The following is a 13,410-nucleotide window of genomic DNA, read 5'->3' on the forward strand; positions in this document are numbered from 1 at the left end:
TAGTCTTAATTGATAATTATCTTTTTTTTTATGAATATGAGTTTGCTACAAATAAATTGGTGGATTTTTGCTCTTAATTGAATAACTTTTCATGAAACTTTTTTTTTGCAATTTATTATATATCTTTAGTATTATTTTAGTTTTAATATTTGTTTTTAATTGTGTTTCATTCTTATTTTTGTTTCTTATTAGTTTATTTTTTGTTTCACATTGATTCACTTTTGTTTCACTTTTGTTTCCAGTTTTCTTTCCTTTTTGTTTTTAATTGTGTTTCATTTTTGTTTCTATTTTTGTTTTTCTCTTGTTTATCTTTTGATTCTCTTTTGTTTTTCTTTTGTTTCTCTTTCGTTTCTCTTTTGTATTTCTTTTGTTTTTTTTTCTCTTTTGTTTCACTTTTGTTTCCCAATACTTTCACTTTTGTTCAAATTTTCTTTTAGTCTTAATTGATAATTATCTTTTTTTTTATGAATATGAGTTTGCTACAAATAAATTGGTGGATTTTTGCTCTTAATTGAATAACTTTTCATGAAACCTTTTTTTTTTGCAATTTATTATATATCTTTAGTTTTATTTTTGTTTCTTATTACTTTCTTTTTTGTTTCACATTGATTCACTTTTGTTTTCAGTTTCTTTTTCCGTTTCTTTTTCTTTTTGTTTTTAATTGTGTTTCTTATTTGTTTCACATTGATTCAATTTTGTTTCGATTTTGTTTCACTTTTGTTCCTCTTTTGTTTCACTTTTGTTTTCAGTGAATATGAGTTTGCTACAAACATTTTAGTGGAAATTTGAATGAAATCTGTTTCTGACCCTCTAACATTTGATTTTTGCATTTCCCAACCGAACAACGTGCTTTTTTCCTCTTGTGAATTTAACAATTTTAGAATATTCGGAAAGTGCACACAACACAACTCTCTCTTCTTTTCGGTTCCTTTGGATTGAACCCCTCTTCGGGTGGTCGCACCACGAAGAAGTTATGCGTTTCTATAAGGACGAAGAAGGGTTTCCCGCTGCGCGATCTGTGGAAGGACGAAAAAAAATAGGGTTTCTTTTTTCTCTTTCAGCAGAAGAGAAACCAAACCACACGCTGCGACCTCGGAATTCCGCCCTTCATCGCTAATCCGACCACTAAATTTTCCTCGATTCTATGTTTACATATTTGGATGGAAGGTTCTGTTTTTTTTTTTAATTTTTTTATTTGGAAAGTCCTTTAAATTTATTACATCTTCAGGGCACGAACACACACACACATATACAGAAACGAACGGGAGGAGAATTTCGGTATTTATTTTTACCTTTTTCTTTGTATCCTTTTATACGTTTTTTTTGGGGGAAATATTAGGATGTCTTGTAATTGATGTCGCTGCTACCTCCGGTCAAAGCGTTTTTCATCCAAAAAAAAAAAACCGTCGTCTCTTATGATAAATCTTCGACGGAGGAAACGGTGGAAGAAGAGGAATATCATTACCGGATTTTAGAAGAAAAAAGAACTTTTCACTGCACGATCTGAATATGAAAAGGATTCTTTTTTCACGTTCCAAACATTCAGGAGAGAGAGAAAAACATGAATATTCATTAATGCAAATTTATGATCAAATTACACGAAAATGAAAACTACCACAATAATACTTAACAACTCATGTATTTCTATATAGTTTTAGCTTCAATTCGCTTGTTTTAACTTACATCTACCTTAAGTAGTTTTCTAGTTATGAGCTAATAACTAATACTCAACATTTCTTATTGTTTCAGTCAATCTGCTGGAACACGTTCAGAGAAGATAAGCGTTTCTGGTAAGTCATATAGAATTGTATGCTTCCTCAAGACAAATGGTTTTCCTTGACTTTGAAACCGATCAATCAATTCCCAACCCAAACTAATTATCTCACCTTTTTTTCTCTTCTTTTTGTAGGTTTACTCCGGATATACTTATGGAGAAGGTGCCGAAGCTGAGGATGATCATCAACCTGACGAACACGGACGACGGAAGATACTACACGTTCAAGGTAAACACACTCGTGCACTTATTTTGTTGTTTTAACGGCTCGAAAGTTATCGTAAAAGAAAAGTAATGAAGTGAATTGTCGGAAGAACGTTATTGTCGATCAAAGACGGCCTCCATTGTTCGAGGTTTTTTGATTTACACGTCGAGCGGCCGTAAAATCGGGTAAATATTAAAACTTCGATGTAGTGAAGATCGTAAGAAGTAACAAAAACAAAAAACTAAACCATCTAGATGGCCTTTTTCATATTGACTTGTACAGATTTATTGCGTCGGCCGTAAATTATACAATTTCATACTTTTTTCGTTTCAAAATGTTTGTTTCCTTTCTATTTTTTTATAGTTTATTCATCCACCCACGTTATATAAAAAAACCAACATAATTACAACTCAATTCGATGCTTTTTTTTGAGTCATTTTTAAAGACGTAATTTTCATTTGTAATTTGCCAAATACCAAAGTTTGTTACTTAATTATGAGAAAACCGTTGCAGCTACAAACCTATATTTACGCTTATTTTTATCTCTGTATATTCAAGATCAAGATTCATGTTCAAATTTCTTCTGGGAGCTGGTAGTTGAGAAAATACATACCATTTTCAAACACGTTATTTTCCTATCTGTAATTTGCAAAATACCAAAGTTTGTTACTTAATTATGAGGAAGCCATTGCAGCTACAAACCTATATTTAAGCTTATTTTTATCTCTCTCTATTCAACATCAAGATTCGTGTTCAAAATTCTTCTGGGAGTTGATGGTTGAGAAAATGCAGACCATTTTCAAAGACGTTATTTTCCCATCTGTCATTTGCCAAATACCAAAGTTTGTTACTTAATTATGAGGAATCCGTTGCAACTACAAACCTATATTTGCGATTGCTTTTATCTTTGTACATTCAAGATCAACATTCATGTTCAAGCTTCTTCTGGGAGTTGATGGTTGAGAAAATACAGACCATTTTCAAAGACGTTATTTTCCCATCTGTCATTTGCAAAATACCAAAGTTTGTTCATTAATTATGAGGAAGCCATTGGAGCTACAAACCAATATTTACGCTTATTTTTATCTTTGTACATTCAAGATCAAGATTCATGTTCAAAATTCTTCTGGGAGTTGATGGTTGAGAAAATACTGGCAATTTTCAAAGACTAGATTTTCCCTAATGCCTGAAACCAAACATACACACGACTTATATATTTGGTTGCCTACAATAGACAAATTTTGAAAAAATATCAAAAACTTAAAAATTCGTCATTTCACACATAAATATTATACAATCTCTGAAGATCCTCTTGGCTATTAGCAATTAGTGCTAAACGAAGACACTGCATGATTTCTAGAATTTTCCATAGTGATTGATGGTTGTTGACATGTTGCACTGGTACTTGTCGAAGAGAAATGTGATGTTCAGAGAAAATTTATCCATACAAGAAAATAGAAGAAGGAAGCAATGAAGCACATTCTTCATTATGTTTGCATTCAAAACATTGCAGAATAAACAGGAAATCCAATAAAGACCATCGAAGTTAACTTATAACAGTAGCTGTCACACTGACAGCTGTCAGAATGACAGTTCGCTCATTCACCCATACGTAATATGTTACGTTGCTAAGCGACCGCAGCTCAGATACCTCCTCGCTACTCCTAGTCTCTTGATATAAATCGAAATTTTCAGTCATTTTTGAGATTTTAGGGCGTTTTGATTCGCGAAAACCGCGGACACTTTAAAGCTTAATAACTTTCTTATTAATAGACCAATATTAATGTGTTTTATAGCAAACGAAAACGAAAGAATCATTCTTTACAAACTGTAACTGTAATTGAAATTAATGGATCAAAACTCGTGCTAATTAAACCATCAAATACGCAATATAAAGCTAAAACTACAACCTTTCCAATGAGCCAACTACCGTTATTTGTCGGTGCATCTACTATAAGTTATCAAAATAAAGTATTTCAGTTTTTAATTAGGTCTTCAAAGAGAAAAGAGATCAAGAAAACGAAAAAAAAACAAAGAGGATTCGAACCGTCTAATCTAATCCTTTTTCAGTCCCATCCTTCGACTTAATTGCTTTACGTCGTGTCATTTTCAATTTCTCTCTTTTTATATAAACGTAATCTACACTCGCGCACTAATAATACACGCACATATTCATAAGTGGATGGTTTTTATTAATTGGTTTCAAAATTTTGATGTGATTTTTAATTGGATTCCTCTGTTTGTAAATTTATATATTTATTTGTTTTTGTTTTTCAGGATTTCACCGACCACTCGATCGAGGTCCACTCGTTGAAGTGTTTGGGACACGGGAATATCCCCCAACGGAATTTCGTCAAGAGGTGAGTTAATTACAGAACGAAATGTTTTCACTTCTCCCCCATTTCCTTCCGGTCCTTTTCCTCTTCCTGTCTACCAATTTCTGCCGCAGACGATTCTCGAGTCTAATTCGCTGTTTATTCAACTTTGATATGTTTTAAAAAAAAATTACTGTAAAGTCGTTTTTTTGTATTGGATGAAGAGGTTTGGATCGAAATTTGTCTGGTTTTGGACCGTTTTCTTTTCCTGTTTGTTGTTGATGTTGTTGTTAGAGAAGGTGGACGTAAATCGTGATAAAACTGTCTTTGGGATGATCGCGGAATTTGGTTCGTAGCTTATGGAAATGGTATAAACGCTGTAAAGTAATTCTATTAGGTTGTAGAGGCTCCACTTATATTTACATAATGCTTTCATTACCACCTCGCTCCGACCCATTCACTCGCTTCTATTAACATATATACCCATAATGTATGCATTTAACATGTGCACGTACGTACGCACATTTTCAAAGAAGGAGACGGAACGAAGAAACGAACGAGCCGAAGAGAAGAGAAGAGACAAAAACACAAAGAGTAAAGAGATCCTCCTCCTCCTCCTCCTACCTACCTACCTATCTACCTACCAGAAGAAATGTTCACTGCACAACACATCATTGTGTCTGCATTTAAACGATTTAAACTGACCCGAACGTAACGAGAAACGAAAGAGAAACCACCGTTGATGATGATCATCATCATCATCATTGAGGAGGTAGAAAGACAATGCTTATTTTACCAATCCTCCTTCTTGTATCACTCTTTCTCAAGTACTCTTTTTTTCTTCATCTTCTTGTGTGTTTGTTAAAGGGTGCGTACAAGACACCAACGTCGTCGTACATCACGGATTCTCCACGCTCTCTTTATAAACCCTCAAAATACAATGAACTTCTTTTCACAATCCCATTCAACACGAACGTCGAAATTCTCTGATTCACACCGAAATTTTCTTGTCCTGTTCTGGTCGAAATGGACGATTTGTATTCTCCGTTTGTTTCTTTATTACGTAGACGGTTTCTTTTTTATTTATCTAGTATTCAAATTTCTACATATTTTCACGCTGTTCACAACATCTTTGATGACCGTAAATCAACCGGTGTTTTACATATCGAAATTTACCTTTTAGATTCGACTCAACTTTGTTACGGTTTGTTAATTTAGAATCGCAGTAAACTAATTATTTAGTTATGCATTTGTTTCATCAGTTAACTCGATTTCGAAGCGAGTTTCGCGTCGTTTAATTAACTGCTTGAAACACGAAAGTTATGCTGCAGACTTAAACAATTTGATACGTTGAAATAACACTTTTATATTAAATTGATTCCTTATAGTTTCAGCTTTAATTTGTGTATTTTGATTATTATCTACTTAGAGTAGTTCCTGAATTATAGACTGAAATCGACACACACTACATTTACGATTTTTTGCAATTTCTTTGTTTTCAATTTTTAGAGCGAATTATTTAAATAATATAAAAATTTTATAATTATATTAATTCTGTATAGTTTTAGCTTTCATTTACATATTTTGAGAAATATCTAATTTAAGTAGTAATTTAATTATATGCTAAACATACAGAATATTCAATTTTATGTACGAATTGTGTAAAAATGAAAAGTTTCACAATAATACTTTTATACTAAATTGATTCCTTATAGTTTCAGCTTTAATTTGTGAATATTGAGTATTATCTACTAAGAGTAGTTTTTGAATATTAGTCCAAAATCTATATACACTGCATTTACGATTTTATTGCAATTTCTTTGTTTTCAATTTTTAGAACGAATTATTTAAAGAATATAAAAGTTATATAATTAAATTAATTCTGTATAGTTTTAGCTTTAATTTGCACACTTTGAGAAATATCTAATTTAAGTAGTGATTGAATTATATGCTAATAACTAAACATACAAAATTTTCATTTTTATGTGCGAATTGCGTTAAAATGAAAAGTTTCACAATAACAATTTTATACTAAATCGATTCCTTATAGTTTCAGCTTTAATTTATGTATTTTGATTATTATCTACTTAGAGTAGTTTCTGAATTATAGACTGAAATCTATACACACTACATTTACGATTTTGTTGCAATTATTTATTTTCAATTTTTAGAACGAATTATTTAAAGAATATAAAAGTTTTATAATTATATTAATTCTGTATAGTTTTAGCTTTAATTTACATATTTTGAGAAATATCTAATTTAAGTAGTGATTGAATTATATGCTAATAACTAAACATACACAATTTTCATTTTTTATGTGCGAATTGCTTAAAAATGAAAAGTTTCACAATAACACTTTTATATTAAATTGATTCCTTATAGTTTCAGCTTTAATTTGTGTATTTTGATTATTATCTACTTAAAGTAGTTTCTGAATTATAGACTGAAATCCATACACACTTCATTTACGATTTTGTTGCAATTATTTATTTTAAATTTTTAGAACGAATTACTTAAAGAATATAAAAGTTTTATAATTATATTAATTCTGTATAGTTTTAGCTTTAATTTACATATTTTGAGAAATATCTAATTTAAGTAGTGATTGAATTATATGCTAATAACTAAACATACAAAATTTTCAATTTTATGTGCGAATTGCGAAAAGTTTCACAATAACACTTTTATACTAAATTAATTCCTTATAGTTTCAGCTTTAATTTGTGTATTTTAATTATTGTCTACTTAGAGTAGTTCTTGAATTATAGACTGAAATCCATACACACTGCATTTACAAATTTGTTGCAATTATTTGTTTTCAATTTTTAGAACGAATTATTTAAAGAATATAAAAGTTTTATAATTATATTAATTCTGTACAGTTTTAGCTTTAATTTACATATTTTGAGAAATATCTAATTTAAGTAGTGATTGACTTATATGCTAATAACTAAACATACAAAATTTTCAATTTTATGTGCGAATTGCGTAAAAATGAAAAGTTTCACAATAACACTTTTATACTAAAATGATTCCTTATAGTTTCAGCTTTAATTTGTGTATTTTGATTATTATATACTTGGAGTAGTTTCTGAATTATAGACTGAAATCTATACACACTACAATTACGATATTTTGCAATTTCTTTAGAACGAATTATTTAAAGAATATAAAAGTTTTATAATTATATTAATTCTGTATAGTTTTAGATTTAATTTGCACACTTTGAGAAATATATAATTTAAGTAATAATTGAATTATATGCTAATAACTAAACATACAAAATTTTCAATTTTATGTGCGAATTGCGTAAAAATAAAAAGTTTCACAATAACATTTTTATACTAAACTGATTCCTTATAGTTTCAGCTTTAATTTGTGTATTTTGATTATTATCTACTTGGACTAGTTTCTGAATTATAGACTGAAATCTATACACACTACATTTACGATTTTTTGCAATTTCTTTGTTTTCAGTTTTTAGAGCGAATTATTTCAAAAAGATAATAGTTTTATAATTAGATATCTATACTAATTTCAATCCGTATAGTTTTAGCTTTAATTTCAACATTTTGAGGAGTATATACTTTAAGTATTGATTGAGTTATAATCGAAAATGTAAGAGTTATGCAAATTTATATTTTTTTTATTTAATAAGTTAATTAAAATCGAGATTAAGTGGACAAGGTTGCATGCAAATCGTCGAAGCAATAAACGTAACAATATTAAGAAAAAGTCTATAAAACAAGATGAATTATTATTTTTTTATTGCTACGTGTGTTTCTATAAAAACTTTGTTTTTATTACGATGCATTTCGAATAATAAGAAACGAAATCGTCGTTAAAAAGAGAAGAAGTGAAAAATCCATAATAAAATGCGGCAAAGACATCGTCCAAAAATCGAAATGAAGAGGTGGAGGTGAATGATTAAGGACTCGGATGGGAATAGGTGGCGGTGGTTGGTAAAGAAAACAAAAGCAGAGATGAGAGAAAAAACAAAGAGTCATCATCGGTCACTCGATACGCGCGGTTCGTGTTCGGTTTCAAACGATGCGGCTAATAAAATATGTAATATCTAAATTGGTCTTTCACGATTTTCTGACAGACGTTCCACCTCTCTCTCTGTCTCTCTCTTACAGAATGATTCATCAAGCTGCCACCTCTCGGAATCAGGAGGGAACCATTTCCACTCCTCTTCATCATCCCCGACATTCTGTGAAAAATCGTATTTGACGCCCCGGGGTTGTTGTGGCTGTGGTCAAAACGAATGTAAATTAATTTCGGTCTCCTACATATCATTCTTTTCTCTAATCGAAATCGACGTTTTGATTAAGTGTGATTGATACTTCTTCTCCTTCTCCTTCTTCATCTCTCATTTAACATCCGACGAGATCGCATTTGCAGCGAGACGGGTCGTTAAATAAATCCTCGATACCAAAAAAAAACATAATAACAATAAAAAGAAATCCTTTAATTTAATTTACTGCACAGGCGGCGTAATTTATCGTGCGGCTTTTATTATCATTTAAATGGGAGGCGCCTTGTCGTCCTCGACAACAACAATACACATCTCCATGGAAACCATTTAATTTGTTGTTGTTGTTGTTGTTGGCTGACATCTTTGAGTCGGTGTCGCTTCGCAACCCCCAGAGGTCGCCCTTCGAGCTGAAGCTATTTAATGAGCTAATGAACAGATCAGGATTTTACGAGCCTTCGTTAAAATGAACGTACACTCTCTTTTTTTTTTGGCTTAAGAAGTCTGCATTCGATTCCTCATTTCCATTACCTTTCAGAGAATATATACGCACACACACAGTAATTGAGAGATCGCCTTGCAACTTAATTAAACTGTCGTTGAACGTAAATGCATTTTTTTTAACTTTTAAATCATCATCAAGTTTACTAATTGTCTAGTCCGTGTTATCTAATCCAATCAAGTTGGCTAAAATTTTGACATCAATTTATGATGATGAGTGTCATGAAAGAAACGTTACGGTTTTGATTTGTCGCCATTCATTTTGTATTGAGGTTATGTCAGTTTTCAATTGATTATAGTGAAGTGCAAATTACTAAATTTCACTTAGATATACTTTTGTTTCAAAAAACACAAGAAAATGTGAAAGAACCTGGAGGTTGATGGGTTGTGACATAAAAGAAACATTACGATTTTGATTTGCTGCCATTCATTTTCTATTTAGGTTATATCAGTTTTCGTACGGTAATTCTATAATGTAAATTATGAAATTTCACTTAGATATACTTTCGTTTCATAAAACTAAAGAAAATGCGAAAGAAACCGGAGGTAATCGTATCCTACCATATACTTATTTGTGACTTTTGATTCATTTTTTATTGAGATTATGTCAGCTTTCAATTGATAATATTGTAGTACAGATGACGAAAATTCATATTGCTACATTTTTTGCTTCAGAAACAAAACAAAATGCGAAAGAAATCGCAGGTAATCGTGGCTTATCATATAATTTATTGTGACTTTTGAAGGGTAGTTTTAATAATGAGTGTCATAAAAGAAACGTTACGATTTTGATTTGCCGCCATTCATTTTCTATTGAGTTTATTTCAGTTTTCGATTGATAATAGAGAAGTGCAAATTACTAAATTTCACTTAGATATATTTTTGTTTCAAAAAACACAAGAAAATGCGATAGAAACCGAAGGTAATCGTAGCCTGACTTTTAAATGGTCATGTCATCAAAGTAACATTACGATTTTGATTTGCTGCCATTGATTTTATATTGAGGTTTTATCAGTTTTCCTACGATAATTGTATAGTGAAAATTATGAAATTTGACTTAGATATATTTTCGTTTCAAAAAAACTAAAGAAAATGCGAAAGAAACCGGAGATAACCATATACTTATATACATATTTGTGACTTTTGAAGGGTTGTGTCATAAAAGAAACGTTACGATTTTGATTTGCCGCCATTCATTTTCTATTGCGGTTATGTCAGTTTTCAATTGATAACAGTGATGTGCAAATTACTAAATTTCCCTTAGATATATTTTCGTTTCAAAAAACTCAATAAAATACGAAAAATTCGGAGGTAATCGTAACCTGACTTTTGAAGGGTTGTGTCATAAAAGAAACGTTACGATTTTGATTTGCCGCCATTGATTTTCTATTGAGGTTATGTCAGTTTTTAATTGATAATAGTGTAATGTGAATTATGAAATATTATATTGATATATATTCGTTAAAAAAAATAAAACTAAATCGCAAGAAACTGAATGTAATCCGTGAAGGGTAGTTTTTTTTCTTTGTTGAGCAGTCGGCTTCTTGTTAATGGGGCGTAATCGGATTGGGGAATTTGTTTCGGAGAGAGAGGATAAATCAAATCGATGATGCATTTATTCGGGTTGTTTTTCCAATCCGTATCAAAAAGAAGGAGAAGAAGAAGAAGAAGTTGAAGCATCTCTTCATCATCTAATGGAGTCAGGATGAACGCGGACGCCTTTGATTCTCTTAATACGCGTATAATGGGATACGGGGTGGCCCCACTAATAGGTCGGACCGCATCCATCTGAACCGTTTCGATACGTGGGACGTCCCAGAAAGAACAAAAAAGTATAGAAAGATCGGAACAACAATAACAAGAGTGCCGCGAGTAGATCGAATCCCTTAATAGACTTGTTTTAATATCTGTTACACTTTCGATTGCCCTCAAGATCTTACGCCCTTCTTCTTAATGGTAACTCTCTACCGTTAAGTTACGTTACCGCCCGTAATTAACGCCGCCTTTGCTTTTAGTATATACATAAATACATACGCGCATTCTTTCTCATTCTCACCCTTTACTCATTCACTAATTCCATTTCTCTTCAACTTTTTTGGTTTTAAAGAAACGGTCTAAAGCAAATGCACATACAGAAGACGTTATTCGATATTTAGTGAATATACAAACCCGATGTGAAGGAGAGGCGCGAAACACTCGAACCACCCGCGGCGAGTCCTCCTTTGAGAAAACAAAAAAAAAAGACTGTCTTCTTCTTCGTCATCTTTTTTTTTTTTTTGGTGTGTTCCTTCCTTGTGTTTGTTGTCGATGGCTGTGGGAATTGCTTGCTCGCACCGACCAACAAACACACACAATCATTCGCGCTCTTTCTTTTTCATTTAATATTTCTTCCTTTCTCTCTTTCTCACTGTTGCAGGTTCTACCAATTGGTGGACCAATTCTTGAAGAGGGCTTCCGTAACCGGCGACGTTGACGGTAAGTGTGCGTTGCTGTTGTTGTTGTTCGTTATCGCGCCACCTTGATCTTTTCGTGTCCGCGCCGAAACTGATCGCTTGATCCTTAATTGGAGCAGAAAAGAACAAAAAAAAAGAAAACAACCATAGGTAGTTAGTGAACGGACGAGCTTTCAAGTTATATTCTTCGTTATATTTTAATCACCGCTTGTTAGATTTCGAAAAGTTCGGTGAAAAGCACTCAAAATTAATTAATTAAATCAAATTCATTATTGATTATACAAGACATTGCATAAATTGAAGTTTAATTAATAATTAAAGGTTAGATTCTAGCCTATAACCAAATTTAATTTGACACTTGACATTAAACAAATATGACAATTAGATTTTCATTTGTTTTACTCCCAAAATTTTAAATTTAACCCACAATATATCAATTTGACATTATCAAAGTTTAATTTTTATTAATATTTATGTCAATAACTCACTTAAAGTGATTTAATTAAGATATTTGTGTATATTTCTTCATTGAAAATGTACGATCACTGTGATCTGTCACAACTTGACAGTAGACTCAGTTTTAAGCTAACTTATATTAATTTTATCAAAACCTACTTATTACACTTTTTCATACAAATAGATTTAATTTAAACCTCAAATATTTCAATTTGAGACACGCAAATGTGAATATTTCTTAATTAAAAAATGTACATTTTCATAATTATTCTTTCAATTAAAAAGTTAACATATATTAATTTCACTAAAGCCTACTTTTTAATTATTTCGATTATTAAACTTTCTTTTGTTTTAAGCTTACCTATAAATTGATATTACTTACCAAAGCCAACTTAAATTGTTAATCTAATTAGTAAGTTAGCAAGTAACATTTCTCTCGCTCATTTCGAATTCGAATTATTTTTTTTTTCATAAAATTAAAAGCGAATTACGCTAAAATCATAAGTTTCACATGAATATAATTATATTCATTTAAACACTTATAATTTTAGCTTTAATTTGCATATTTTGAATTACATCTACCTTACATAGTTTTCGACTTATGACTTAAAATCTGTATACACTACATTTTCAATTTTCACAAAATTATTTATTTTCTAAGTTAATTACTTAAAAAATTATAAACACAACAATCATATGTTTAATTCCTTATAATTTTATCTTCAATTTGTCTGTTTTAAGCTAACTTATATTAATTTTATCAAAGCCTACTTATTACACTTCTTCATAAATAGATAAATAGATATAATTTAAACCTAAAATATTTCAATTTGAGACACGCAAATGCGAATATTTCTTAATTAAAAAAACGTACATTTTCATAATTATTCTTTCAATTTCTACAATCTGTCACAATTTGACAATTATAAGTTAACCTATATTAATTTCACTAAAGCCTACTTTTTAATTATTTCAATTATTAAACACTCTTTTGTTTTAAGCTTACCTATGAATTGATGTTACTTACCAAAGCCAACTTAAATTGTTAATCTAATTAGTAAGTTAGCAAGTAACATTTCTTTTGCTAATTTCGAATTCAAAATATTTTTTTTTCATTTAAACACACAAATGCGAATATTTCTTAATTAATAAAAAGTACATTTTTATAATTATTCCTTCAATTACTGCAATCTGTCACAATTTGACTAATTTCACTAAGCCTACTTTTTCATATATTTCGATCATTAAACACTCTTTTGTTTTAAGCTTACCTATAAATTGATGTTACTTACCAAAGCCAACTTAAATTGTTAATCTAATTAGCAAGTAACATTTCTTTTGCTCATTTCGAATTCAATTATTTTTTTTCATAAAATTAAAAGCGAATTACGCTAAAATTATAAGTTTCACATGTATATAATTATATTCATTTAAACACTTATAATTTT

The 13,410-nt window shown here is 30.5% G+C and overlaps 1 protein-coding gene across 1 annotated transcript in view; it reads left to right on the forward strand.

Moving 5' to 3' along the window:
• Window positions 1-1,749: 1,749 nt before the first annotated feature.
• Window positions 1,750-13,410, forward strand: part of LOC108569253 (probable tyrosine-protein phosphatase F54C8.4) — a gene marked incomplete at its 5' end in the record, with an annotated part of 23,270 nt that continues 11,609 nt past the window's right edge. The window contains 4 exon segments of the mRNA XM_017930735.1: window positions 1,750-1,790; window positions 1,910-2,003; window positions 4,257-4,339; window positions 11,470-11,528. Of these exon segments, the coding sequence (XP_017786224.1) occupies window positions 1,750-1,790; window positions 1,910-2,003; window positions 4,257-4,339; window positions 11,470-11,528 (277 nt within the window).

Source organism: Nicrophorus vespilloides, unplaced genomic scaffold (genome assembly GCF_001412225.1).
Source record: "Nicrophorus vespilloides isolate i.1.1-1 unplaced genomic scaffold, Nicve_v1.0, whole genome shotgun sequence".
NCBI classification, from domain to species: Eukaryota; Metazoa; Arthropoda; class Insecta; order Coleoptera; family Silphidae; genus Nicrophorus; species Nicrophorus vespilloides.